Below are 27,629 nucleotides of genomic sequence, written 5' to 3'. Positions count from 1 at the left end.
CCTATAATTTCTATTTGTTCAAGTCTTTTAACCAAGTTTTCTAAGTCATTTTTCTCTTAGTTCTTTAATATATTATATATATATATATATATATATATATATATATATATATATATATAATTATTTTAGAGTTAATTACATTTTTGGTCCTAAACTTATAGGTGGCAATTCACTTTTAGTCATTTTTTTATTAGAACATCCTCATTTGGTCATAGTATTATTGCGACATGATCATTTTTAGTCCTTCATCAACAAAATCTTCAAAATATTGTCAAATACAAAGACATTTTAATCTTTTTATACAAAGTATGTTGAATCGCTGTATTTTTTATATTTATTTTTTTGAAAACATCCATAATTGAAAAACGAAATGTCCTTGTGTATTTAACGACATTTTAATTATTTTGTTGATAAATGGTCAAAAATGACCAAAAGTAAATGTTCTAATAAAAAAGAACTAAAATGGATTGCGACCTATAAATCTAGGACAAAAAAATGAAATGAATTTTTTTTTTTTAATTTCATATTTTGACCGAAGACTGCACCTCTGTTGCTCGCCTCTTTCGTCGCTCTCAGCCAGTCCGCCTGACCGCCTCTCGGCTCTCGCTACGGGAGTACCGGCTACTGCCCCTCTCGTCTCCTCTCAGGACTCAGAGTCCTCTGTGGCACTGTCGCTCTGTCCCTATCTGTGCCTCTGTCCTCGCACTGTCCCTGGTCGCACCTCGCCAGTCGCCACCAAACACGGAACACCAGTCACCGGTCGCCGCCTTACCGGTCAGCAGGACAGCAGGAGTCCTCGTTGGTTCCTAATCTCAGTCTCAGTGTCTCACAATCTCAGGTTGGTGGCTAATTATTTTTTGTCCTAATTTCTCTAATTTTATTTTTGCCCTAATTTTATTTATATGAATGTGAGCACTGAGCAGTGAGTATGTTTTGTTTTGAATGTGAAACTAGTCCATCAATTTTTGCCAAAATATTGTTTTAAATCTTGCCTAATAGAATTTGTTAATTGATTAAAGAAAAAAAAGGTGTAAACCTTAATCTGGTAATTATTGATTAGAACTGGTTGTTAGAGTGCAGTGGACAGTGGTGTATGGAAAGAAATGAATTGTTGTGGTTGTTAAAATGAAACGAATTATAAAGAGAAAGAAAAGTATGTACCAGGCCAGTCAGTGAGGGTTGTTTAGCAGATTGGCTGCTTGACTTTGATTAGTGATTAGAATGTTCCTCCAACTAGTATTACCAAAATTTCCAGGGAAGTAAGAAATGATTATTTAAAGCTGGTAGTTTGGCAATTGGGTGGATAACCTTCTACAAAACCACAGTGGGTGTAGACAGAAGATGGCATGTTGGTGGTTTAGGTTATGAGGAGGCTGATGTTAGGGTAGAGGATATTGAGGAGGCAGCAGTGATACGTTATGATGGAATTATGAAGCCATGGCTGAATTCATTTTTGGTGTTAGGTTATTGATGAACATTCTTGAATTCATTTTACTTTTGCTTCTTCGCCCCCCACCCAAAGGAAATCCTGGCTCCGTCCCTGGGTTGCAAAATTGTTGAAAACTACGGCATGATGATTTGTAAATTTAGCATTCCTGATTGTATGTTGTCTTCTGTTTCATTTAGTTTTCGTACAAACGTATGCCTCATTTGGGAAGCCCTTTTTATCTTCGAAAGTTTGAAACAGTAAACGAGAAATCTCAGAACGGAAGAAACGAGAAAACCTAAGACAAAGCCATGATAAGGTTGAAGATGATTAGGGAGAGATCGCTGAAGTTCGTCGTTTCAGCATCTTTGCTTCTTCTAGCAACTTGTGTCTACAGTACGATCTCGTCCGATGCTTCCAGCGACGGTGCGGCTTCAACGGCTACCACAATGCACACTAACAACTGGGCTGTTTTGGTCTGCACCTCTCGCTTTTGGTACTTTCAATCTCTCCATCAATCAATGTTTAGTTTCGACTGTCTCTTGAGAAAAATTGATTGGAAAATTTGATTTTGGGGGAACTGTAGGCAGTTTGTTAGATTGTGTGATAAGTTTAGTGAGCTGAGGAATTTGTGATACATAATTATGCTATTTAATAATGTATTCCGATTCTATTTTTATTGAATTTAGTGAAAATATGCTTTTGAATTGCGTCTTATGAGAATTCATTGATCAATTTATCTCATTTTTATTTGTTTTTATATATTTTGATTCGCGTATCCCCGTCAATATGTATTTTATCACTTATATATGAAAGGGAAAATTATATACTGTCCACTATTTTATGCACTTCTTTCGAAACTCCTATATGTAATATATGTTCTAGAATGTTTTTCTGTATCTACTGCAGTTTTACTCTGTAGTTTTTCCAAGTATTTCGTTTGGTTGAGTAGTTGAGTGTATAGCTAAGAAGATGAAATTAATTTTACTAGTATATTTGTTTGTGTATAGGTGTGAATAGTTACTCCAAAAGTTCAATGTTGAGTGGCATCACTAATTTGACATGTTTATTCTTTTGCCTTGTGAAAACTGAAGTGCCTAGTCAATAATAAGATAGAAGACTTTGGTCATTAGATTAGCCTTAATATGAAATTTCCAACTTGCTAAAATTTGTTATGGGTACTCAGGTTTAACTACCGTCACATGGCAAACACTTTGTCTTTATACAGGTAAAAAAGCTTTCTTTTCAGTTAAAAGCTAAATTCTTCATATTCTTGTCTGGAAGTTCATTTCTGTATTCTCAGAGTTACTTGACTGTCTTGTGAAATGTGATTATTAATCTGTGTTTTGCATGCAGAACTGTAAAACGGTTGGGCATACCAGATGAAAGAATTATTCTGATGTTGGCTGATGATATGGCTTGCAATGCACGGAACAAATACCCTGCTCAAGTCTTTAATAATGAAAACCATAGGCTTAACTTGTATGGAGATAATGTCGAGGTCAGTAGTTTTGATCATCCTTCTAACAATCACTTAGGATTTTTTTTCCCATCATATACAACACTCAATTTAATTGAAACTGGATTTAGTGATATGTTGTTATCATGATTGTTTGAAATTTTCACCATTCTGCTAAATGTATATTAAGGGTTGCAATGGGTATACCTTGTAAAGTATGTTTTGAACTATGCATGGTCTTAAGTTTGAATACCTAATGCTCTTACTTCTTATTTGGTTATTTTGCAAGTGGATCTCTAGTAGGGTGTCTATCTGTTAGCCTGATTTAGTAATTTCCACTTAGATTAGTTTTCATTCATTTACAATTTCTAACTTTTACATGCTTCTGTAAGTCAGGTAGATTATCGAGGGTATGAAGTAACTGTTGAGAACTTCTTCAGAGTCTTAACGGGCCGTCATGAAGCTGCTGTCCCCCGGTCAAAACGTCTTTTAAGTGATGAAGGAAGCCACATACTGGTTTATATGACAGGGCATGGTGGAGATGAGTTCTTAAAATTTCAAGATGCAGAGGAGCTTCAGAGTCATGATTTAGCTGATGCAGTGAAACAAATGAAAGAAAAGCGTAGGTGAGTATCTTTTTTTTTTTTTTCCTGCTGGACTTAACTGCATCATTCCTTAAGAGTGGTACTGCTTTGATTCACTTGAAATGATGGCTCACACCTCTCAATTGTGTTCAACTTTCAGATTCAAGGAGCTGTTAATAATGGTTGATACTTGTCAAGCTGCTACACTTTTCTCTCAGGTGAGCTATTCTTTTCCTAGGGGCTAGGTAATGGGTTGACATTTTATATATTGCTCCATGATAACTTAACTGAGTATTTATTAGTGTATGTGCAATGGGATCAAGTGATCAACCATTCAGTCCTTGTTTGACGAGGCCTATAAGGATTCATTGTAATTTAAGAGTTCTCTCTCATATTTTATTCTACTAGAAGTAACAAACATATTTCAAAGAAGAAGTAACACATAAACACTGCTGCTTTTTTGTTGTTTCAGAACTTTGGGTTCTCCACTTCTGCGGAGTATGTGCTCTTTGTGTAATTAGTAGCATAGATAGTTATTGATATTGTCTCTGTAAAAAATGTGATATTGAGCCTTTTATGCATGATTTGCTATCTGAACTGAAATGTATCCTTCCATGTAGCTTCATTCACCTGGGGTTTTGGCTATTGGAAGTAGCAAGAAAGGAGAAAATTCCTATTCACACCACCTAGACTCTGATGTAAGTATATATTTATCCTTTGCCCCACTACCCTTCTACCTTTTGGTAATTTTCTTCATTAATAATTTCTTTGTTCCAGGTTGGTGTCTCAGTTATAGATCGATTCACATTTTATACCCTTGCCTTTTTTGAGAGGGTAAATATGTATAGCAATGCATCATTAAGCAGGTAACTGTGAACTTGAAAAAAATATTACTTTGACTACCACTGCTAGTTAATGAGTGGGAAACACTCCTAATCTCACGTTTTTAAACTCTAGATCTTTGCTCTCTTGACTCCTTTTTTATTTACTTCTGATTCTGTAAAATAATTTTTTCTTTGATATACTTATTCATCATAGGTTATTACAGACGATTTGCTTTTCAAAAAACTCATCTTGTGCATTGTTATTTCTATCAACTTCCAACTTCATATGAATCTCTTAGGCTTTGCTGTTAATTTGCAGTCTCTTCAATTCATATAACCCAAATTTGTTGATGTCAACGGCATATTATCGAACTGATCTATACCCGCGTCTACTGGAGGAGGTATAATAAAAACATTTCCGTTAAATTATGTTTAAGTGGCTTTTTTTCAATATGTTTAGATAGTCTGACTTAACTTGCACTCCCCTTGTGCCCTTGCAGGTGCCCGTGACAAACTTTTTTGGTTCAGTCATGGAGACAATCCACACTGATTCTGCATACAAAGCTTTCTCTACTGAAAGAGCTACTATCCAGAAGCCAGTTGATCAATCCGACCATTACATACGAAGAACACTATCCAGCTCTGATGATCAAGAGCAAACTAGTGACTCAAATACCAAGGTGAGTGCACATATTTGCCTAATGTTTGCCACTAGAAAGGGGTATAATTTAACCTTTTTGTGCATATGCTGCAGGGTCAACCAGTAAATTGTCCTTTCACACGTTTTTGGAGTTCTATCCACATCAAGATGGAAAGGATCAAGGATGTGGATAGCCTGATGTCATATGGCTTGGCATTAATGCTCCCCTTGGTGGCGATTTCCTCTTGGGTGTCACATCGATGATTGTAAGTAGCTTACTCCCATTCTGTTTGATCTTTCCATGTGCACATCTTCTTACACTGAATGCCAGGAAATTCCATGTTATTTGGTGAGTTCTATTTCTATCTTGCTATTGGAATTTCACTGTGGTTTCTTGTATATATAAAGAAATAAGAAAAGTCTGCTCTTTTCCCTTCAATTTACAAAAGTGATAATGTAGAATAATTTGTTAAAAAAAATTAAAAAATTTAAACATGATCCAGTCTGTTCAGAACTATCTGTAAATTCTATTCCAGTGTAGCCACTGTAAACCGGAAAAGATGTTCTATTTAATTTATCATGGAAGATGGTCTAGTTAATTGTCTAATACTCCTTCAAGCACAAAATGTAAGCACTGCACTGGCCATGAATTTTAAGCAGGAAGCAAATGAAGCATTACTAGGAACTCCCATTCCTTGTCCCCAGCCTTTTGTGTTCGTCATTTATTTATTTATTTAATTTCCTTGTGCCCATATTATGTCATTGAATTGTTGTAATATTGATCTACTTTAGGAAAAGGATGATCCAAGAGAAGCACAAACAAGCTGTCGTTTCCATGAAGAATGAAAATCCCGAACCTTATCAGAAACAGTTGCAATGGAAGAACTGAATTCCCAAATGCAACTGCTGTCAGTCGGTTGATTGAATGAGATGAGATTGTATTTATCCATGAACACTCTTGTGCTCAAATTTAATATCCTCGACGAGTTAGTCCCTCAGATAGGGTATAGGACTTCTCTTTAATTTTTTTTGCCTAATCTGTAAAATTGCATTTTTTTTCACTGATTTAGTGCCTGGAAATTTGGTATTGTTGTATGTTCGTTTTGTATTGATGTAAGACTACATCATTGAGGACTTCCACACTTGAATTGCATGAATATAGGTTCCCCCCCACCCCCTCTCTTTTTTTGCCTTCCAAGGGAGATAAACAAAAACTTATATAACAATGCCTGTTGGCACTAGTGTTCATAATATCTAGTACAACTTGTGGACTTGTGGTATTTTGATTATTTTCAATTTGGTTCTTATGAAGATATAAACTTAATGAAATGTTTTAGGTCAAACATTTATAAGTGGATAAAAAAAAGGTTTGCCATCGTATAAAATTTTAAAAAATACATTTAAAGAAATTATTTTTAATATAGTATATTTGTTGAATTATAATTTAAGATTTATTATCACTGGAAATATTTTCTAGTTTATACATCAAATTTGATACTACGTATTTTTTAAAAACCAAAATACTTTGAAATTATGAAATTTTGGATTAAAAATAATTTCAGTCAAACATTATTAACTGAATTAGATGTATGAGATACATAAAATGAGATGTTAATTGAACCAAATACACAAAGATGTATAAGATGCATAAAATGAGACGTTAGTTAAACTAGATACATCAATTGAACCAAATACACAAAGATCTATAAGATACATAAAATGAGATGTATGTTAATTGAACTAGATACATAAAATAAAATGAAACGTTAATTGAACCAGATACATAAAATGATACGTTAATTGAACTAGATACATAAAATAAAATGAGACGTTAATTGAACCAGATACATAAAGACATATAAGATACATAAAATGAGACGTTAATTGAACAAGATACATGAAATAAGACGTTAAAATACATAAAATGAGACGTTAATTGAAAAGGATACATGAAATTAAAATAAAATGAGACGTTAATTGAATCAGATACATAATAAAGACATATAAGATACATAAAATAAGACGTTAACTGAACAAGATACATGAAATAAAACGTGAAAATACATAAAATGAGACGTTAATTAAACAAGATATATGAAATAAGACGTTAAAATACATAAAATGAGACGTCAATTGAACAAGATACATGAAATAATTTGTTAAAATACATAAAACGAAACGAGATTGAAGTATAATGAAAAGTAGGAAAAGGAAGCAAATTCTCAGGAGTAGATAAAACCTGCAATTTTCAAAAAAAAGATAAAACCTGCAAAACCTCTCACTCCCTAGCAGAAAATGCTATCTTCAATTCATCACACTCCGCGGCTCCTCCGCTTCCCTTTGAAGGTCAAATGCCTCCACACCGTACCCCTCTCCTCCGTCGCTACACCCACCCTACCACCAACCTCCCAAATCCTCACCATCCGCAAATCCCTCCTAGCCGGCGAGACTTCTGCCGTGGAGTTAGCGCAGACCTTCCTCTCCCGCCTCCGACGCACCGAGCCCCACCTCAAGAGCTTCCTCCACGTCTCCGACACCGTGCTGAGGGAGGCCGAGGAAATTGACAGGAAGATTTCCAACAATGAGGAGATCGGCCCCCTCGCCGGTGTCTTTGTTGCTGTGAAGGATAATATTTGTACTGCCGATATGCCATCAACTGCCGGGTCCAAGATTCTGGAGAATTATCGCCCGGCTTTCGATGCCACGGCAGTGAGGAAGGTGAGACAATGCGGCGGCATTGTAATTGGGAAGACTAATTTGGATGAGTTTGGTATGGGGAGTACTACTGAAGGCTCTGCTTATCAGGTCTGGTTTTTTGTCATTCCTAGTAGAATTTCAAGTTTTTGCTAGTAGAAATTATTATGCACGAAGGAATGAGGATTGAGTTGAAGTCTGAATTTGAGTTTTTTCGTTAATTGAGTTTTTCTTTTAGTCTGAATCTACTATATATTTAAACTATCAAGAAGTTAATTGGAGAATATGAAATGTTTTTATGCTTAATCATCAAGTTGTGTAGTTTAAATTAACTGAGAAATATTTCATCTCATACTCTGACTTTGATTTTCACAAACTTAAAAGGTTTCAAGCTTTGGGTCCCTGCTCAATATGAACTGACTCTATTGAATTCAAATTGCATGTTTTCTACCATTGGTCAGATGAGTGATGCTATCAAAGTGAGTGGCCAATACATTAGTAAATTCTCAAATGAAAAGGATGTACAAATAAGAAATTATATGGTTTGATAACTCCAACTTGTAACTGAACATGGTTTACTCAGGTGATCCATATTGGTGTTAATAGGTGACAGCAAATCCTTGGGATTTGACAAGGGTGCCTGGTGGTTCATCAGGTGGTTCAGCTGCTGCTGTTTCTGCTAGGCAGTGCACAGTATCACTAGGAAGTGATACCGGCGGGAGTGTTAGACAACCAGCATCTTTCTGTGGTGTTGTTGGTTTGAAACCAACATATGGGCGTGTCTCAAGATATGGGCTTGTAGCATATGCGTCTTCTCTTGATGTCATTGGATGCTTTGGCTCATCAGTAGCTGACGCAGGGCTTCTACTCCACGCAATTTCTGGTCATGATAAGTTTGATGCAACAAGTAGCAAGCGAGTAAGTCTCTTGTGTTTATATTTCTCACTCCCCTTGTGAAATTTATTCTTTATATTTGCTATGGCCATGGTTTTGTTAATTCACAACATGATAAGTTTAAACATATCCAATTGATTTGACAATTGTTTACTATAACATACTCAATATCTTTGTTTAGAATAATAGGTATTTAGGAATTAGTGTATCTTCCAAGAAAAGATGGTGTTCTGTTAACTTCTTGATGGAATTCATGCTAATTTCCTATCAATGCAAAAATAAAGACTTGAGACTGTTTTCCAGTTCATTTGTGTATGCTAGTTTTTGCTCTAATTTTGTGAATGTTCTTTCAGGAAATTCCTGACTTTACTTCCCAATTTATTTCCCAAGATAATCTCGAATCAAAACCTCTAAAAGGGTTGAGAGTTGGTGTTATCCGAGAAACCATTGAAGGAGTTGACCCTGAAGTAATTTCTTCAATCCGTGGTGCTGCTAGTCATCTTGAGGAACTAGGATGCACTGTGACAGAGGTATTCTTTTCTCATAGGCTCCCATATTTATGCATTTGTACAATTGTACTTCTGCAGTTGCAATGTTCAGGTTCCCCTTTTCTAGCTCATTTTTTCCTTTTTCATTTTCTATTTTCTATTTTCAGGTCTCTTTGCCATCTTTCTCTCTTGGATTACCAGCTTACTACATACTTGCATCATCTGAATCTTCTTCAAATTTATCACGTTATGATTCTATCAGGTCATATGAAGTATAGCTTTGCTTCAGTTATTAGAGCAGATTGACCATGGATTTGTTCTAAAACAAAACAAAATAAAAATGATTTACTTGGATGGATAAGACTTGTACTTTTTCTGGATATTAAATACTGATTCTGAAATGTTTGTGTGTAAATACATATGAAAATGATGATAGTTCCTAAACATAATACTCCCATAATTGGCTTCATCATATTCCTAAGAGAAGTTTGGGAATGCAACTATAAATATTTATAGAGGCTACAGTGTTCTTACTTCCATTGGATGTCAATATGTAGGTATGGGAATCAAGTTGTTGCAGATGAGCTTAATTCCCTTTATGGGGGATCCCGTGCTAAAGGCTTTGGTTCTGAGGTATGAACAATTTGAAAATTCTCATAGTTCTAAATTCTGTAATGTTAGTTCTGAGGAAGGATATTTCATTTGCTGTCTTCCCTAGGGGGTGAGTCATAAGTGTAAGCTTTGTGGTGGTTTTGGAGTGACATTGTGCAATACTCTTACAGGTCAAAATGAGAATTCTAATGGGAACATATGCCTTGTCAGCTGGTTATTATGATGCATACTACAAACGAGCTCAGCAGGTACTGCAACTTACATGACAATTATTTTGTTGACTACAGAATCTGGCCTATTGCAAGCTCACTCATCTTTTCTGGGAAAGATGATGTATGTGTGCAAGACCTTACATCTATTTCTAGAGAAGTTGCTTCTGATGCTTTTACTCATGACATAACAGTCAATACATAGCACTTTGCCACTGTTAATAGTTACAAGTATGAGTTCAAATGATGAACTCCGTAAAACCACTTCAAAACGCCTGATAATTTTGAGTTTATATTTCATTTTCAATGGAAACTAAAATGGTGATAGTGTTTTAGGTGAGGGCCTTGGTAAGGGAAAGCTTTAGGGAAGCACTGGAAAATAATGATATCCTGATTTCACCAGCAGCGCCATCAGCAGCTTATAAAATTGGTATAGCACTTTTCCGTTCTAGTCTATACCTTTTCTGAAATTCTGAAGTTGCACACTGGCTAATATAAGTTTTCAAATCTTCAGGTGAGAAGAAGGATGATCCATTGGCAATGTATGCAGGTGATATCATGACGGTATGTTATTTATACGACTCCCCAAGTTCTGCTTCTCAAGTTATATGTTCTCTATTCTTCTCTTGGATTTTCTTGGTGATTGTACTGCCAACTGTTCATTGCTTAATAACCCAATATTTATTTAGCGTCAAGAGGTTTTTTCCCATCTGCGACAGGTGAATGTTAACCTGGCTGGTCTTCCTGCACTGGTTCTGCCCTGTGGATTTGTTGACGGTGGTTCTGTAGGGCTACCTGTTGGCGTTCAAATGATTGGTGCTGCATTTGACGAGGTGGGCACTTCATTCTCTTTTTCATTTTCTTTTCTGTGCAGTACAGCATCTTGCACTGGCTCTTTAATCCCCCCTTTTGGAATTCTACTCGACTAGTCGACTTAGGCTGCACCCTCCTATTCAATCATGTCGAAATTGCTGAATCCACCTGTTTGGTTCTCTCCATATTCAATAAATTTACAAATGCAATTGCAGGGAAAACTTCTTAGAACGGGTCACATCTTCGAGCAAACACTTCAGGGCTGCAGTTTTATTCCTCCCCTCGTGGCAGATGAATTTTCAAGCTAGTCACTAGTTTTTGCAGCTAACAACCATAATTATCCTAATGGAGATGAGGGAGAAATCTCCACCTGGGAAGCTTTGTGCAGCAATGGCTTCAAGCTCTTCCTTTTATAACACTATCTATCAAAGGGACACTGGAACTAAGAATGCCTGGTTTTATGTATGTAACTTCACATAGCTACACAAGTCTCGTGAATGTCCTTTCAAAGTCAGCATATTTGATTCGAATGTGATTAATATTATGATACAAAATATTTAGCTTAAATTTAATGATCATCATAATGAACAACCATTTGAGACTGTGTATTTCACTAGATGAGTTGGACTTATCCTCCCATTCTCAAATATGTTACCAGCTTGCTTAAATGTGTTAATGTAATAGATTGCATTAAAGACTTGTTCTTTATTTTTTGAAAATAAGACTTGTTCTTTATAATCTCTTTCGTATACTAATACAAATAGTTGTCAATGTTACCCACTTACCCATCATCTCCGTTAAGTCATACGGAGTAATTAATTAGAATTAAAAAATTTAAAACTATGTTAATGTAATTAATTGCATTGATAACTAATACATTGAGCTTTATTTATTGTACATTTATAAAAACTAAATATTTTTTTTAAAGCGTTGGTATATATAAAATTTTTAGATCAAATCTTGTGATGGTTAAAAAATAAATTTTATATTTTATATTTTATTTCTTTGAGTTCTAATAAAATGAAGCAATTTATTATTCAACTACACAAAATTATATAAGAAAAAATGCATTTTTAATTCCTCGATTGTTCTTTGCTAACCATTTTAGTCCTTAACTACCCTTATAATATATTTTCCTAACTCTTCAAAAAAAAAATGCAGTTTTAGCCCATAAAACAATAAAACTAATAAACTTTATTAAAATTTTATTTAGTACGGACATAGTATTTTAGTACTTTTTAATGTTTTTTATAATTATAATATTCTTTAGTTTCGATATTTCATTCGTATTTTTTTTTAAACTTGATTTTAACATGTTTGTGTAAGAAAAATATGGACAATGTACCACAATTGAAAATAGACAAATTTAAGGAAGAATGTCATCAATTATATATTTTGCAGATCAAATACCAAAATTGAAAAAGTCGTAAAGAATAAAGATAATAAAATTATACAATACCCATTTACTAAGTAAAATTTTAATAAAGTTTAATAGTTTTGTTTCCTCATGAGTTAAAATTGTAACTTTTTTGAAGAGTTAGGTTATTATATTACAACGGTAAATGTTTTAGGTAAAAGAACTAGCAATGAACAATTGAAAGACTAAAAATACATTTTTCCAATTATATACGGAGTATTTGATAGTGTAACTTGTTGAATGTTGACTATGATTGACAAGGATATTACTTAATATATTATACAAATATTTTGTTAGAATAAACTAAATTAAATAGAAAGGAATGAGGTTCAAAATAGTAACCAAACAACACAAGAAAGTGCAATTTGGTCATTCAACTAAAAAAAATGCAATTGACCCTCTAAACTTGAAAAAAAAAAAGTACAATTAGATCAAAATTAACATGTCCCCCAAGTTATCAGCTGACATAACAATTACCTTTTAATAAATTATTTTATTAATTTTAAATATTAACGGGTTAGCTGACATGATGATCGCCATGTCTAAATATCCTAGGGTAATAAATTCAATTGGAACTTTACATTTTTAAAAGCACATACAACATGCAAGATACAAGTATACACAAAGTAAAGTTTTGTTTTTTGGTAACTTCTCCGGATCTTTTTCTGTCCGTTTAACGGTTCAAGCCCACCCGTGTTCGTTCTGGGAGGCACGGGAGCTGGTTCAAAGGGAATCGTCACTTGTAAGAATCAAACCTGAATTCTCTCGAAATTCTTCCCTACAAAAAGATCCCACTTGCCACTTGAGCTACCCCATTGGATTATACACAAAGTAAAGTGGACCAATGGTCTGCATACACAATTAAACCCCCATAATTTCAAACAAGAAAACACCTACAAAAGAACTCGAACCTATATACCAATATATTTCAAGCATTTCATTCATATATACCACACATCATATAATATGACCACGACTTGTAAATTCTCATCTCAAATTCATCAATAACCTTCCTCCCATTCACAATGAAAATTAAATTTGATATGATGAAAACTTATATTTTGAACTATCAAACTCTTTCTAGGGAAATTGAATTGTCATTTTGAACTATTTATACAAATGAAAACTTTAATAGTCTAAGTTTGATGATGGTTCATTTTGACCAATTCTCTACCAATTGTTTTTATCAAGTGGCATGAAGTAGTGAAAAATAACAAAATTATCCACAATTAAAAATAAATAGATGAGAGAATCTAAATTCTTAATAGATGATTAAAACTGAAATTTTTTGATAATTGAGGATGATTTAAAAGCTAATGACTAAAAATAGTAAAATATTTACCCCAAAGGAATAAAAATATATTTTTTTGGGTGATAATTTTATTTACTACATTCGTGTGTATCAAAATAAAAATTAATAAATAAAATACTATTATAATCAAACTACAAAATGCGGCAAATTATTGTGTGGATCATGAATATAATATACATTTATAATATGTTAAAAGTGCATTATTTGTGTACCGAATGTACATTATTTGATAATATATAAAAAAAAATCATGTACTTTCAAATAATATTTTTATGTATACAAATAATGTATTTTTAGTATATTAAATATGTATTCTCTCTGTCTCATTTTATCTGTCATACTTACTATTCATTGGTCAAACTAATTTTTTCTTCATTGTTTATTTTCTTTAGTATTTTTTACTCATTTTTAAATTTAAATTTTTATGTTTAATAGTACTTTTAGTGTAGTTTCTAAATATATAAATTTTGTATACTAACACTAAACATAATATAATGAAAATTTAAATTAAAAATAACTTCAGTCAAGTCTCACTAATGAAACCAGTTACATAAAATGAGACCCAAAAAGTACTTTTTATTTGTGTGAACCCTGGTCCATGGAATACAATTGTTATGCCATGGACTCGGGTCCACCTTGCAAGGTGGATCCAAGTCCATGTTCACAATTTTGAACTCTATGTTCACAATTTAAAAATTCTATGTTCACAATCTCATAAATCTATATTTACAATTTCATAACTCTACATTCAATAGTATAACACAATTTTTGAATCTATATAACAAAATTGTGAATATAAAGTTTACAAATTGTGAATATTGAGTAATGTAATTTTGTATATTAAGATTTAAAATTATGAATATATAATTTTAAAATTATGAACATAAAATTTTTAAATTGTGAATATAGACCCGGATCCACCTTTCCGTAGCATAATTTGCCTATGGGATAATGATTGACAAAAAGTGCAATAAATTATAAGCACCTTACAATGGGGCTAAGGCTTATTCAAAGCCCACTAAACCTCTAAACAAAATGGTATCTGGCCCAATCCGGGACATAGAGTAAGTAACGTATGTCAGCACAGCAGCGCGTGGCATTCCCCGTTTCCGTATCTACTAATCTGTATATTATTGATATTGATTGTATCATCTTCCTCGTCACACCGAACAACAGTTCTATTTATGTTCTGCAATTTCCCTATTTCTATCAAGCTTGCCAATTCTATGTTTCTTCTTTCTATTTTTGAATTCTGATTTATCAGCCCGCTGGTTTCCTGCTCCGATCACCGTCTGTAAGATTCTAATCCTTTTTTTTAATCGATTGGATTTGTTAAATTTGTAGCTGTAAGAAGCTTTAATCTGTGCATTTATTTTCGTTTCTTGTCACAAATTTAATTAATTAATTTTTTTTTTTTAAATTTGAACCTTTTCTGTTTAGAATTGTGTGGAAATTGTGCTAGATACAGGTGCTAGGAGATAATTTATGGAAGTAAACTTCTGTTAAGTACTGAGATTGGTGTATCTTGAAAAAGAATCGTTTATCTGTTAGAAGATTTAGGTGCGCGAATTTGAAATTATGATTGTGGTGTTGAGAGTTAATAAGATTTAGTTGACTTTGTTGTCTGCAAATTAAGAACATCTATGGATCAATGATGCTACAATTTCTGGTGCCATTTTAAATGAATAACCTGAGATTTTTGTGTGGCTGAGTGTTTGCAGAAATCTAAATTAAGGGGATGATTGTGATTATGATCAGATAAAAATAGTGTTGATTTTTAGCTAATTGCAATTAAGGTTCATTCTCTTCTTATTAAATAGCTAGTTGTTTCAGGTGTTAGTGGAGAATACAGATCGGAGCACAGAATGAGAAGTGCCGTACGGAATAGTAAAGCTCCTTCCCTTGTGGATTTGTGCGTTAAGGTTGCAATAGATCATGTTAGATACATTGGGGATGTTGGTGCAACAGACTTTCATCTTCTTGAGCGCTTTCTACCTCACTGTACTGAGGACCAGTTGGCACTCATTGAGAAGTCAACACAAGTAAGAAATTGTTCATCTTGCCCTCTCCTTTTGAAAAGTTACAACCTAGGTTGGACTCTGAAATTTTAACTTTTATTTATTATTCAAGGGAAGAGATCTTAGCCCTGTGACTGATAAACTCTGGAAGAAATTTTATGAGCGGCAATTTGGTGAAAAGAGCGCCAGTCTGGTTATTGAGAGAATGAAGCAAAAGAAAGTAACTTTTAAGTGGAATCAATTGTATAAGGTATTCATCTCATTTTCAATTTTACACACTCTCTTATAATTGTTGACTGGTTTCTAAGTTCTCAAAAATGGTTGATAAGTCCAAGATAGAATATGTTAAATATTAAGTCCGAAAATAATTGCATTGTTTTGAGTAGTTCAAGTTACTTGCAGGCAAAGTTGAAGGAGGTTGAGGAAGCCCAACAAAAGTCCTTTGAAAGAATCAGGGATCTATACAAAAAACAAGATGCCGGTAAGTGCTATTATATCTTATCCCTCCGTATATTTGTTACTTCCTGGGTCTCTTTAAGTAGAAAAGTAATTTTTAAACATCAATTATGCATTCCAAGTCACCAAGTGGCTTATAATCAATTAAACATGATACTGAATTATATTCTTGCAGAGAAACAAAGCCGACAAATTAAGCTCTGTACAAAGGTTCCACCTTCTAGCAATAAAAGAAGCTTTTATGGAGGTATGATTTGTATTTATGCCAGGGTCCTCCTCTTCAAACACAATTTAATTTCTTCTGTTTAAGGGTCAGGTTACTTTGGTGCGACCTCAACATTTATGGGTTTAAGATATAGCAACAGCCTCAAGAGGAATTATCTAATATATGCCAAATTTAGAAGCAATTTAACAAAATGTGTTGATTTCTAAGCTTGAAGAATGCGATATATAGTTGTTCTTTAAAATTTGAATCTGTACTTTTTATTTACAATATTGACATGATGTCTTTTGTAAAAAGTGAGACATCATGGCGCAATTGCCCTTCTTTCTTCAAGATGGATGGCAAGGTTGTAAAGCTAACATAGGAGCAGTGATTTTTCTCCTCAAACTCGTCTCTAGAACCTCGTTTTCTCTCTAGTTTTCTAGTACTAATGTCATTGTTTGTGAAAGAAAGGTTTATGTGGTTGGACTATTGACCAGTGGCTGTTAGTTGACTTAGTTCCCTTTTCCAGCTTTTAGCAACAATGACATATCTCACAATTTGGAATAGCAGTTTAAGATCTCATTTGCATAATAAGATATTAAGTCTCTTTTCTATTTTGAAAAGCTGATTTTGGCATTAAAAATCAGCACAGTTTTGTCTCTAGTCATGCCCATGATACAAATGCAGGAGGGCACCTTGGGTAAGGAGTGTTGTAACATTTTTTAACAGCATACTATGTCGCGTTTGGAATAGTGATATTTTATAACTCATTTTCTGAATGAGATTTAATTCTCATTTTTCTAAATTATACGGAGTACCTCTTAAAATAAACACATTTCAGTCTCAAATCATTATTAGACTCCCATGATACCAATGCATGAGAGCTCATTAGGTAAAGAGTGATGTCACATTTATTAGTAGCAATTTTGTATTTCATTTAGCAGTAGCAATATTATATTGCAATTTGGAATAGTGATTTTAGAACTCGTTCCTTGAATGAGAATTTAAGTGGTGCGTACAATGAATTGCTCTAAATTGGTAGTACCATGTTCTTTGTCGGAGGTTCAATATTTCAGTTGAGGACAAAGAATAATGACAAGGCATCACAAGGATCGGTTTGTTGTTGATGCATTACAAGAGGTAGCCTATGCTTCAAAGCACAAATTTGTGTTCCAAGAGTTTGTCGGCCAAAGAGGGAGAATTCTATATTTCTATGTTGTTTACAATTTCAGATGTAAAAAATGTCAAGTTGATTACCAAAGCTTTGAAGCAACGAGAGAACAGCATGCTATCTGAAATTGATTATTTTTTTTTGGGTTTTTCCCAAAGGTATCCCTCCAGACAACCAGAAGACTAATCCTCCGTCCCAACGGTCAGCACATTAAGTGGTAGGGAGCTGGCCAAATGGTTTGCTCCATTCACATGGGTGGGGATCGAACTCCCAACCTCATGCTTAAGGGACGAGGTGCTGAACCACCACGCCAACCATGTTGGTTGAAAATGATTCTTATAATGGTCTTCCTACAGATTAATAAATGCCAATTTTATTTTAGTCTTATTTTGATGGCTGCCATGTTTTAATTGGTAGTTTCTTTTTGAGTTCATTACCTACTACATGAGGGTAATTAGTATCATAAGAAGTTATTAAGTGGTCATTAAGAAAGGGACTGAAGAGCAGAGTGCTACTTTTGCAGTGAATGTTTGAGAACATGTAATAGCTTGAAGCTTGATTAAAACATCTTTGAAGCTCCTAGATATTTAAGAGTGTTTTCGTGAAATTTCTTTACAAAAAGTAGACTACTTCTTTTATTACAATATCACCACCCTTGGCAGGTCTTGTGTTTTTGTCAAGGTTTTCAACCTTCATTTAAAGGCTTTGGGTCTGGGCAGGTCAAACATATTTTGGGCTTTTGTTGTGGATCTTGCATGGGTTTGTGTCGTTAAGTCTCATCTTTCTAATTTGACAAACCTACTTAATCAACACATTTTGGTCTCAAACCATGAGATTTACCATTATAGCTATGCAGGAGGTAAGAAATCACGTCAAATTTGCTACAAGCTACTGCTATTGTTTGCAACAGCAAAGTGGTTTTCAATTTCATTCCCTAAATATGATTTTTGGTCAAAAAGCTTTTTTCCAGTATCTGTTTTACATAAACGCATTTTGCTAAATTGTTCAAATTTGGCACCTTTTACAAAATTCCTTCCTTCCATCCAATGTGTGGGCGAATATGCTCTTATTTGCTGACCTTTACTGCATTTTGTCTTGCATGAGGTTTACTGTTGTTGGCATTCTCATTGGAATGGATGCATTACAAGTTCCTTTCCCTATATACCTAATTACAGTTTTTTTTTAATAGGCAACAGCAGTATTTACAACACAAAGAGTACTGTGATGAAGAAAGCAAAAATGGATTTCTTAAGAAGGTAAGTTCGCCTATCCATTGAAAGCATATGAAACTTCTGGATCTGCATGGCATCAATTTTACCTTAACCTCGTGGTCGTACGTACACATATATGTGCGTGCTTACTGTCTAGCTGTATTGAAGTTTATAGGTCCACTAACTTTCTCTACCCGGAATATCTGATTTTATAATATTCATTACAGTCCAGAGGTTAGAAATTTAGCTGCCATGAAGAATAAGGCTGTGCAGAGAACTCATAGGTGATATTTCTACAACTTTTGCCTTTTAGCATATACACCACTACTTGCAATTAGCGTTATTGATGAATCTGTAGTTTCTCTAGCAGTGTAAGTGTTTCCTCCACAAAGAAACCAGGTGGACCTTCTGCGATGGCTGCTTCTTCAAGATACAAACCTATGAATCCGACAATGAAGAGATTCTAGAGCTCCTGGAGTTAATGTTGTAAAAGAAAAACAAGTACTCCCTCCATCCCGCAACATTTTACTGTATTGCTTTCCTTTTTAGTTTGTCCGAAAATGTTCCCCTCTTTCCGAAATTAAATATCACATCATTTTACTTTTTCCAATGTACCCTTATTAGTTTTGCTTTCTTTTTTCTTTTTGCTTTTATTTCCAAATGCGAGAAAAGTGAGGGGTATAATTGAAAAATATATATCATTTACTTTAATTTTTTAATAAGTGTGCAGTGACAACCAATTTGAAACGAAGGGAGTAACTGTTATGTTTTATAGGTTCATTTTTTCATGAATGTTGGATTTCTTCGGTGCTATTTTCAATTGATGTTTGTAACATTTCAATCGAACTGTATAAATTTTTAGAAAATTTGAATTCTATTTTCAATTGATGTTTGTAACATTTCAATCAAACTGTATAAATTTTTAGAAAATTTGAATTCTATTGTCGGGGCATAAATACAAAAGAAATTTCCCCTTACACTATAAAAAGTATGGCAAAATTTTTGCCTTACCAGCTGCCTAGTATGAAGAAAATTATATTGTGAATCACTGTAAGGTAGAAATATTGATAGATGTTTATTTTTAGTATATTAAATGTTAATTTTTAATTTTATATCATGTTTATTTGTAGGTAGTATATTAAAAATGAGCATATATGTTAGTAGTTCACCTTGTAATTTGAATCATGGACTATAGTATAACAATTATTAATAGAGGGTTCAATTTTTATTTATTTTTTAGTTTGTACATTTATATGGAATTTTTAAATCACAGTTGAACATTTTTAAATAGTTCTCATACTTTGGAAGGGTTTGTTTTTCTCTCTTCTCAATTTTTTATGACACTAAAAAATGCTATGTTAAAGGTTTTTAGGAAAAAGTATATTTTACTAACTCATGTTATTATGCATAATAATTAATAGACTCAACTAAGTAGGTGTTGACAAAAAATTGAACTCGTAACTTTTAGGAATATGTTTCATACATTTGACCACTAAAAGCGTAATGATTAATAGACTCAACTAAGTGGGTGTTGACAAAAAATTAAACTCGTAACTTTTAGGAATATTTTTCATACATTTGACCACTCTTTTAGGTAATAATTTCACTTTTAGTTCAAGTTAAGAGGGAATATGGTACAATTTCAAATGGAGAATTAAATATATCATAAGAAACCATGAAAGGTTCTAAAATGAGTAAATTTAATAATTATTACTTATTATCAAACTACTAATCGGATTTATATGTTTTTAAAAGGAGCTATAATACATATAAGCTCATTTTACTCCCAATATATGTCTTAATTAATGATTTTTTTTTTAAAAAATGGTAATATATATTAAGCAATAGGAAATAAATGCTGAATACAAGTAGGAATAGTAGAGTTTCAAACTGAAAAATCAGACTGAGAATCTATAGCCCTAGTAAGAGAATGTGTTAACACATTCACTGATCTATGGATAAATCGAAAGGGCACCGATCCAAAGTGTGCACTAATTCAAAGTGCCTGACAAGAGAACGACATTGCACCCCTCAATAACAGCCAGCATAAGAAAATGTCATAGGTAGCAAACATTAAGACAATCCATCTCAATTCGAAAGACAACTGTCTTAGATTGTGCTCTCAGGTTTCACATCTCTCTCTAGAAAAAGCTCATTCAAGCCCTTGGTGTTGGGGTCGATTAAACTTGAGACAATTGTCTCACCATGATGTTGAGAAACCTCAGTCTCAATAAACAGATTCACCATATCTAGAAGGCAAGGTTGGTTTTAGATTTTTGTACCCCTCCTGTTCCTAATTCTACGAACACACCCCTATGATAATAAATGTTGCCATGTCCTGATGGACTCCAACAAAAGTTAGGGTTGGCTCTGAATTGTGCTTCAAGAAGGTATCATTCTGGTAATATCTTGCTTTCATTAACCGAACTACCACTGTATTTGTATCTGTCATCAATCTCTAACCTTATTTGGCTAAAAGAGCAATATTGAGTTGAAATTTCGGTCTTAATTAATGATTAATTCTAAAGTAAACTTAGTTCACTATTATTTTTTTTCTATATCTTCTTACCTTCTAATTGGATCAATGGAGGCCACATGACATAAATAAATTTTTCTAGAAGAAATGAAAGTTTTGTTTACTTTCTCCAATTTGAAAACAAAGTGTTCTACATTGTTTCCTCAATTTAGGGAGGGGAGAAATGGTTTGTCACCTTCTTCAACTTTCTCTCATTTAAATGTGTTTATCAAAAGTTAAGTTTTAAAAATAAATTTAGAAAAATGAAAAGATATAGTGAACATGTTTCATTAATATTTTATCTTTAAAATATAATAATAAAAGTCAACGTATTAAGGATCTAGCATGAATAAAAGTAGGCATTGATTAACCGATATAAGAACTAAACTTAGGCATTGATTAAAAGTAGACATAGAAACCCTGCAATACTTTAAAATTGTTCACCTGATTAAAGAAGTCTAATGTCAGACAAAGGTGCATCATTATTGAATAAAGAGGGTGGCACAATTTAACCAAAAAACTAATATCTATAAAATTTCAACCATGCAATACTTTCACTTTAAAAAACGAATCCTACAATCATATCACATTTACAATGTATTACTATTTACTCTATGTCTATATAATTTCAACTCACTTTCAAATTTTACATCAGTAATAACAACTAACAACAACAATAATAATAAAAACAAAACACTATAACATAACAACACAAAAAGTACATTTACATGCTTGCAAATAAAAAATGAAAAAAAAAAAATCACTGATTGTATTGCATGTCCCTTGCCACCTAAATTTACAATCCACAGCCTTTCATGGGTGTGGATAACCTTATTTTCAAGCAATAAATGTTTAATCATTACATTGGCATCACATAATGAGTTTTGTCACATAGGGCTGAAATTTATTGGCACTTAATTTATTAAACGAGTTTGCTAAATACAACTGCATAATTCTAGGCACCAGAACCAGCCAAGCGACGCTTAGTGGCATTGGAAACGGAAACTTGACCTAGTTTATCTACTGCTGCTTCACTTGATGGAGTGCGTTCTCTGAGTGGCATGTAATGCCGCAACCAAACTCCGGTGTACGCCTGAATCAATAAAATCAGGGTGTATCAACACAACTATGATGCATCATGCATGTACCAAAGATTTACAAGTGGTTTAAATTTCTTTAATCTAACATATGTGTTATATTTTATACAAAAGACATTATTATCGATCGGCACCTTAGAAAATTTCATAGAAAAAAAAAAAAAAAAAACGCAAACACTAACCTGCGCAGGTCTCATTATCTTCGTATCAGGATCATCCAAGGATTCTCGCCAGTGAGATAAGTAGCCAGCCATCCGGGGAATTGCAAAAAGAACAGTGAAGAACTCTGGGGGGAAGCCCATAGCCCTGATGCATAACAATGATATGTTTTTTCATAATTGTAATTCATAAAGGTAGTCAAATCAAATATTTTAAGGAATATTCATTCGAACCTATAGATTAAACCAGAATAGAAGTCGACGTTTGGATACAACTTTCTCTTAACAAAATACTCGTCTGCGAGGGCAGCCTTTTCCAAGGCAACAGCCACCTGAAGATCAAAGAATATACTCATCAATGTCTATGCTATCACGGCAGTGTGTCACAATACTTGCAGAAAAGAGGGGATAGAATGCGATTATTTAAGAAAACAGAGAAACCATACCTCAATTAATGGATCCCGTCCAACGATGGAAAACACTTCTTCAGCTAGCTTTTTTATGACCCGAGCTCTGGGATCATAATTTTTGTACACACGATGTCCAAAGCCAGACATCTTGCGCTTCCTAAGAAGCCAAAAGACAAATCAACATCTAACAAAAAAATACACCAACAAATCCTGAAAAATGAGAGGTGGTTACCAAGGAAAGAATATTACCTGTTCTTAACACCCTCAAGAAACTCAGGAATATTGTCAATACTACCTATCTCTCCGAGCATCTTAAGCACAGCCTAAAAACCAAGTGATACAATATTATATTAACTATACATAACAGAGAAAAGCATCCAGCCCTGGACAAATAAATAAATAAATAAAGCTCAATGCACCTCATTCGCTCCTCCATGAAGAGGACCATACAAAGCTCCAACTGCTCCAGCAAGAGCTGTGTACACATCAACACCACTGCAGGTGCAGAAGTATGTAAGTCGCACAACATTCAAGGACAATTCATCAAAGACATTAAAGACTCTACCTTGAGGCAAGATGCCGTGCAGCAGCTGTAGAGCAGTTCATTTCATGCTCCGCATGCAATATGAAAAGAATGTCAAGTGCTCGAGCAAGTCGAGGGTTGGGTTTGTAAGACCTGTTACCTCTGCATTTTGCAAAACACTGGCAATTTAGAACCAAAAAGACTCTTTTACCAAAGTAGACCATAATTCTTCAACATAAAATGAGAAAACATAAATAACACTAGCATGCAACTGTAAAAGCTTTATTTATCTTTTAATTGTCAACCATGGGAAGAAGACTAAGAAACACTCTAGACCAATTCAAGAAACACCCTTTGAATTTGTTGAACATTATACTGAAAGAACAAGGCAACATAACTTACAATGAATCTAGCATGTACAAGAAATTTTCTGCGTAAGAAAGAGTGTTGGAAGGAAGAACAGGTGGCCTCCCTGCCAACCTTAAATATGCAGCTGCAGCAATTGTTGGTGCCTGTAAATGCAATTGCATGCAATTTAAAGGGAGGTTGAACTTAAACAGCTCAATTCATCTATAGCTTTTAAAGCCAATATAATTATATATGAAACTTAAAAGGAAAGCAAAGGAAATAACCTTCCCAAGGATGCGGACTATTTGTTTATCTCTTACTAGTTTAGACTTGTATATATCTTGGCCCTGTAACAAAACAAATAAAGAGGAACAATAGGAAAGAGCATAATCATCACTCAAGAAATAATTTGCAAAGCTAGAAAGCCTAAACAGAGAATCAGGAAGAACTCAGCATTCTACTATAGAGGAGTGAGTGAGTGACTTCAACTTCATGATACCAAATAAGTACGGAGTACTTTTTATTAAAAGTAGGTGAACTATTATCAAGTAAAAGGATCAAATGGAAAAAAACACAAATGTCAAGTTCAATCACCCATCACACTCAAGTATAATTATTATTGTAGGAGCAAAACAGAACCTCTGTGCAGAATAGTTATGAATATTTAAAACCTATGAGAAAATTATATGGTTTAAAACCCATAAGGGTTATAACAAGTGACTTCACTTTCTTGATACCAAATAGGTACTTTTTATTCTAGAAAAAACATAGGTGACTTGTTATCAAATAAAGGAGTCAAAATGGCAAAAGGCATATGTCAAGTTCAATCAAGTATAAAAAGCCACCCTAAGACCTAGCAATGCAATGAAAATTATTGTAGGAACAAGACAGAAACTCTCTATGAGAAATTTGCGCATTTACATAATACAGACACCTAAGACTTATTACAAACTTGTGCTACCATCCTACAGGGTAATAGACTGTCCAATTGTGCATGAGAAGTTAACAGTTCACTTACTCTAAGAGCTGGATTAGCATCAGGATGGAAGACAGAAAGAGCACTCAAAGCACTCACAAGAACACCCATGGGGTGAGCATCATGAGGCATTGCCTGTATGATATCCTGCGCATGCAAAATATAATGTTATCATAAAAATGTCAAATATACCTAAAATATAGACTATGAGAACTTCATAAAATTAGGTAGATAAAGTGATAAATAATCATCTCACAAGTAGAAGTTACTATAATACTAGGCTAATGAAGAAAAGGGAAGCATTTCCTGCACCCCTTTTTATCACACCCTTTGTTATTTCATTTTCTCCTTCAGGAGAGTACTTGTACTGATGCAAATTGAAAAAACCAAAAATATTTTGAACATCTTAGAAAACTCAAAATCAAGACACAGCACAATCATCCAAGAACCAATCTTACTATAACACTTTTCATTGATGACAAACTAATTCTTTTAATAAACTTATTTTAAAAAAGTTCTTAGAGAATGCATTGCAGCTAGAAGCAGATAAAAATCTCAAAATTCTTTACTCAATTTAGCAAGCATGAAAGCTGACATAGAGAAAAGTGAAACATATTCAAAACTTTAACCGAACCATAATCAGTTGACAAAATGTGTGCACATTAGAAAGAAGGATAAAGAAAATATATGCAATCAGAAATCTGAATATATGCAATCAGAAATCTGAATAGATCAATCACTACATGAAGTGGAATATATTTGGTTATAGATCTGTTGTGATTTTAGTGAACGAAATGAAATTGCACATACACAATATGAAATTGGAAGTTGAGATCATCTTATACATTAAAAGGAAAAGAGGAATCATTAATCTTTCACAAAAAAAAAAAAAAATGGAAGCAGTGTACCAAGACTCCTTCAGGCACAGCTGAATGCTGTGAAACAGCAAACTCCCAATCTGCTAATTGATGCTGGGATGGTAAATTACCATACACTGAGAAAAAAAATCAATTGATCAAATTTTAGAAGTTAAGAGTTAAATAATTGGCCATTACATTAATAATAATTTCTAAATTAAGTTGGAAGAATCCCAATACACAGAAATACTTACACAAAAGATAAGCCACTTCCAAGAAGGAACTTTTCTCAGCCAATTCCTCAATAGGGTAACCCCTATATCTAAGAATCCCTGCATCGCCATCTATATAGGATATTGATGACCGTACTGGAGCTGTATTAAGGTAGCCCGGATCATATAGTTTGAGACCTTTATCATTCTTGCCTGTTGTTATCTGCAAATTAATTACACATGCAAAAATTGAGAAAAGTCAACAGATTCCCGATCAAAACAGCAGCAGATTTGATGCCATCTTAAGACAATATTTCTTCTTTCTTTATTTTTTTTTTCTTGTACAGCTTAAAACCATACCTATATCTACAATTTTTATTAAAATAAAAAATATAAAATATAAAACACCAGAAACTTTATCTCTTTTATATAAGTAAACGCGATCTGCCCAATTCTTAAAAGAATGATAAAAATTAAAAGTGTTATCCGTATTTTATCCATTTACAATTGTCGTTGCAAATCATACAACTATACGAGCAAAATAACTAAAGCCAGCTAAAATAATGATCGCGAATAGACTAATAGCAATCGAAGAAGAAAAGCATTTACGTTCCTATTAGATTTCGTTCTCACCTTCTTCAAATCAGCGGCTTTAACAGTGCCTTCCTCGGAAACCTGAACTTGATATCTCTGACCAGTCCGCTCATCGATGATTGTCAAGGAGCCTCTGAGATTCGGCGGCGGCGCCAAAGCATTCGCTGATACAACCGAGGCTTCGAGAGCGGGGGCGTCGTGATTAATGGAAGCCGACGCAGCAAGGTGAGCTGAAAGCACCGCCAAGCGGCCGCGAGCCACGGTTGAGCAATCTCCACTCTCCATATCAAATCGAGTACTCTCTCTCCCTCAGAGATAGTTTGGTAGTTGTGAGTATGGAAACGGAATGGCAAATAGCTTTTGGAAATGGGAAGTCAAGAATGATTAACATGTTTTGCCTTTTTATTTTGTGTCAACGTACACGTTTTTCGCCTTCCCAAATCCCAATTCTATACAAATATTCATCGTATCATTTTTAGCAAATAATAGCCTAAATTTTTTTTTTTCCAACTTTTAAAAAACTCTTTCTTTCTAAATTAAGGAGTTTATTCGATCAAGACTTTTTATAAATTTTTAATGATTTTAAAAGTTTAAATATAATATTTACCAAAAAAAAAGTTTAAATATATTCAATTTAAATTTTTAAAAAGACTCTTTAGTCTACATGTATTTGATGCATACTTTCAAAGAGTCTCTAAAAGTATACTAATATTCCATTCAGACTTTTATAAAGTCTTTAAAATTTTACTAGTATTCAAAAACTTATTAACTTATTTTATCATAATAAGATTTATGTAGATTTTTCCTTCACAAATATAAATAGTTGAAATTCAATCCTCCCACTCCAAACTTCTTAACTTTCTCTACATACTTTTTTTTCTATCTTTCACAGATATCTATAAAAAAAAATCATAGCAAAAAATTTTATTATTGTTGTAAACAACGACTAGGTTTTGCTACTGTCCCTTGTAGACACATTTTTGGTCATATACTAGTTAATTTATACTTATTAGACTCATCTAATATTTTTTGAGTTCATATTTTTAGTTATAATAGATATACATGCAATTTGATCACTTGCACTAACCTAACAATTTGAATAAATAGCCCAAATCAATTTCTTTTGAAAATTTAAGAAGTGAAAAAATAATTCTTGTGTAATTTTTTACTTAAAGTTTGGACCAACTAAAAATCTAATTTCATAATATTAAGGAAAGTAAATCTAGCTTAAGGCATATGATTATATTTTCTCGGAATGTATAAAATTTATTCATTAATATATTTATCCTTTTTGGAGTCAAGTTAAAGCCTCTCTTATAAATATTATTTAAAAAAAATATTTCCTCCCATTATAAATAATAATAATAATAATAATAATAATAATAACAACAACAACAACAACACTATTTATCGAAAGAATTACATCTTGACACATGGTGATGCTAATCTAATCTAGGTATTCTTCTATTTCAATGTATGTACTTGTATGCATACATATAGAGTTTT

General features: G+C 33.4%; 4 protein-coding genes and 1 long non-coding RNA gene across 9 annotated transcripts; 4 read left to right on the top strand and 1 right to left on the bottom strand.

Moving 5' to 3' along the window:
- Positions 1 to 548: 548 nt before the first annotated feature.
- On the top strand, positions 549 to 6,131 carry LOC116012297 (putative GPI-anchor transamidase). Of its 3 annotated transcripts, none has more exons than XM_031251828.1 (12): positions 549 to 838; positions 1,688 to 1,922; positions 2,613 to 2,654; positions 2,783 to 2,927; positions 3,282 to 3,511; positions 3,630 to 3,687; positions 4,090 to 4,167; positions 4,247 to 4,335; positions 4,613 to 4,694; positions 4,794 to 4,973; positions 5,048 to 5,199; positions 5,726 to 6,131. In XM_031251828.1, exons 2-11 carry the CDS (start codon positions 1,738 to 1,740, stop codon positions 5,195 to 5,197), a joined length of 1,239 nt encoding a protein of 412 aa, XP_031107688.1. In that variant the 5' UTR covers positions 549 to 838; positions 1,688 to 1,737; the 3' UTR covers positions 5,198 to 5,199; positions 5,726 to 6,131. The 3 variants fall into 3 exon arrangements, with proteins under 3 accessions (XP_031107688.1, XP_031107673.1, XP_031107681.1); XM_031251813.1 differs by having other exon boundaries at positions 1,678 to 1,922; XM_031251821.1 differs by having other exon boundaries at positions 1,627 to 1,922.
- A 1,054-nt stretch (positions 6,132 to 7,185) lies between these two features.
- LOC116013775 (glutamyl-tRNA(Gln) amidotransferase subunit A, chloroplastic/mitochondrial-like) lies at positions 7,186 to 11,259 on the top strand. The gene is made up of 10 exons (XM_031253708.1): positions 7,186 to 7,738; positions 8,234 to 8,545; positions 8,875 to 9,051; positions 9,177 to 9,271; positions 9,567 to 9,642; positions 9,792 to 9,869; positions 10,167 to 10,260; positions 10,345 to 10,394; positions 10,550 to 10,663; positions 10,859 to 11,259. The coding sequence occupies exons 1-10, from the start codon at positions 7,229 to 7,231 to the stop codon at positions 10,949 to 10,951; spliced, it is 1,599 nt and encodes a 532-aa protein (XP_031109568.1). The 5' UTR covers positions 7,186 to 7,228; the 3' UTR covers positions 10,952 to 11,259.
- Positions 11,260 to 14,509: 3,250 nt separating this feature from the next.
- Positions 14,510 to 19,070, top strand: LOC116029707 (transcription elongation factor B polypeptide 3). Of its 3 annotated transcripts, none has more exons than XM_031271757.1 (8): positions 14,510 to 14,666; positions 15,206 to 15,414; positions 15,503 to 15,640; positions 15,793 to 15,871; positions 16,022 to 16,093; positions 18,412 to 18,478; positions 18,661 to 18,717; positions 18,801 to 19,070. In XM_031271757.1, exons 2-8 carry the CDS (start codon positions 15,238 to 15,240, stop codon positions 18,898 to 18,900), a joined length of 690 nt encoding a protein of 229 aa, XP_031127617.1. In that variant the 5' UTR covers positions 14,510 to 14,666; positions 15,206 to 15,237; the 3' UTR covers positions 18,901 to 19,070. The 3 variants fall into 3 exon arrangements, with proteins under 3 accessions (XP_031127617.1, XP_031127613.1, XP_031127621.1); XM_031271753.1 differs by having other exon boundaries at positions 18,792 to 19,070; XM_031271761.1 differs by having other exon boundaries at positions 18,804 to 19,069.
- LOC116029723 lies at positions 16,100 to 18,251 on the top strand. The gene is made up of 2 exons (XR_004100339.1): positions 16,100 to 17,191; positions 17,284 to 18,251. It is a non-coding gene; the product is annotated as an uncharacterized LOC116029723 (long non-coding RNA).
- A 2,558-nt stretch (positions 19,071 to 21,628) lies between the features above and the next one.
- LOC115996374 (citrate synthase, glyoxysomal-like) lies at positions 21,629 to 26,498 on the bottom strand. The gene is made up of 13 exons (XM_031235584.1): positions 26,163 to 26,498; positions 25,572 to 25,752; positions 25,369 to 25,454; positions 24,503 to 24,607; positions 23,769 to 23,831; positions 23,539 to 23,648; positions 23,179 to 23,298; positions 23,033 to 23,108; positions 22,863 to 22,936; positions 22,650 to 22,770; positions 22,438 to 22,535; positions 22,228 to 22,351; positions 21,629 to 22,041 (listed from the first exon to the last, which is right to left on the bottom strand). The coding sequence occupies exons 1-13, from the start codon at positions 26,406 to 26,408 to the stop codon at positions 21,904 to 21,906; spliced, it is 1,542 nt and encodes a 513-aa protein (XP_031091444.1). The 5' UTR covers positions 26,409 to 26,498; the 3' UTR covers positions 21,629 to 21,903.
- Positions 26,499 to 27,629: the final 1,131 nt, after the last annotated feature.

Source organism: Ipomoea triloba, chromosome 1, assembly GCF_003576645.1.
Source record: "Ipomoea triloba cultivar NCNSP0323 chromosome 1, ASM357664v1".
Lineage (NCBI taxonomy): Eukaryota > Viridiplantae > Streptophyta > Magnoliopsida > Solanales > Convolvulaceae > Ipomoea > Ipomoea triloba.
This window is presented reverse-complemented; position numbering and strand designations above follow the sequence as displayed.

Coding starts and splice junctions, on each gene's coding strand:
- LOC116029707 (XM_031271753.1), top strand. CDS start 15,238: ATGAGAAGTGCCGTACGGAATAGTAAAGCTCCTTCCCTTGTGGATTTG. Junction 15,641..15,792: donor AGTGGAATCAATTGTATAAG/GTATTCATCTCA, acceptor AGTTACTTGCAG/GCAAAGTTGAAGGAGGTTGA. Junction 16,094..18,411: donor TAAAAGAAGCTTTTATGGAG/GTATGATTTGTA, acceptor TTTTTTTAATAG/GCAACAGCAGTATTTACAAC.
- LOC116013775 (XM_031253708.1), top strand. CDS start 7,229: ATGCTATCTTCAATTCATCACACTCCGCGGCTCCTCCGCTTCCCTTTG. Junction 9,052..9,176: donor TAGGATGCACTGTGACAGAG/GTATTCTTTTCT, acceptor TTCTATTTTCAG/GTCTCTTTGCCATCTTTCTC. Junction 9,272..9,566: donor TCACGTTATGATTCTATCAG/GTCATATGAAGT, acceptor GTCAATATGTAG/GTATGGGAATCAAGTTGTTG.
- LOC116012297 (XM_031251828.1), top strand. CDS start 1,738: ATGATAAGGTTGAAGATGATTAGGGAGAGATCGCTGAAGTTCGTCGTT. Junction 2,928..3,281: donor TGTATGGAGATAATGTCGAG/GTCAGTAGTTTT, acceptor TCTGTAAGTCAG/GTAGATTATCGAGGGTATGA. Junction 3,512..3,629: donor CAAATGAAAGAAAAGCGTAG/GTGAGTATCTTT, acceptor TTCAACTTTCAG/ATTCAAGGAGCTGTTAATAA.
- LOC115996374 (XM_031235584.1), bottom strand. CDS start 26,408: ATGGAGAGTGGAGATTGCTCAACCGTGGCTCGCGGCCGCTTGGCGGTG. Junction 23,832..24,502: donor ATGCTAATCCAGCTCTTAGA/GTAAGTGAACTG, acceptor GTTTTGTTACAG/GGCCAAGATATATACAAGTC. Junction 22,937..23,032: donor TTCATGGAGGAGCGAATGAG/GTGCATTGAGCT, acceptor CTTGGTTTTTAG/GCTGTGCTTAAGATGCTCGG.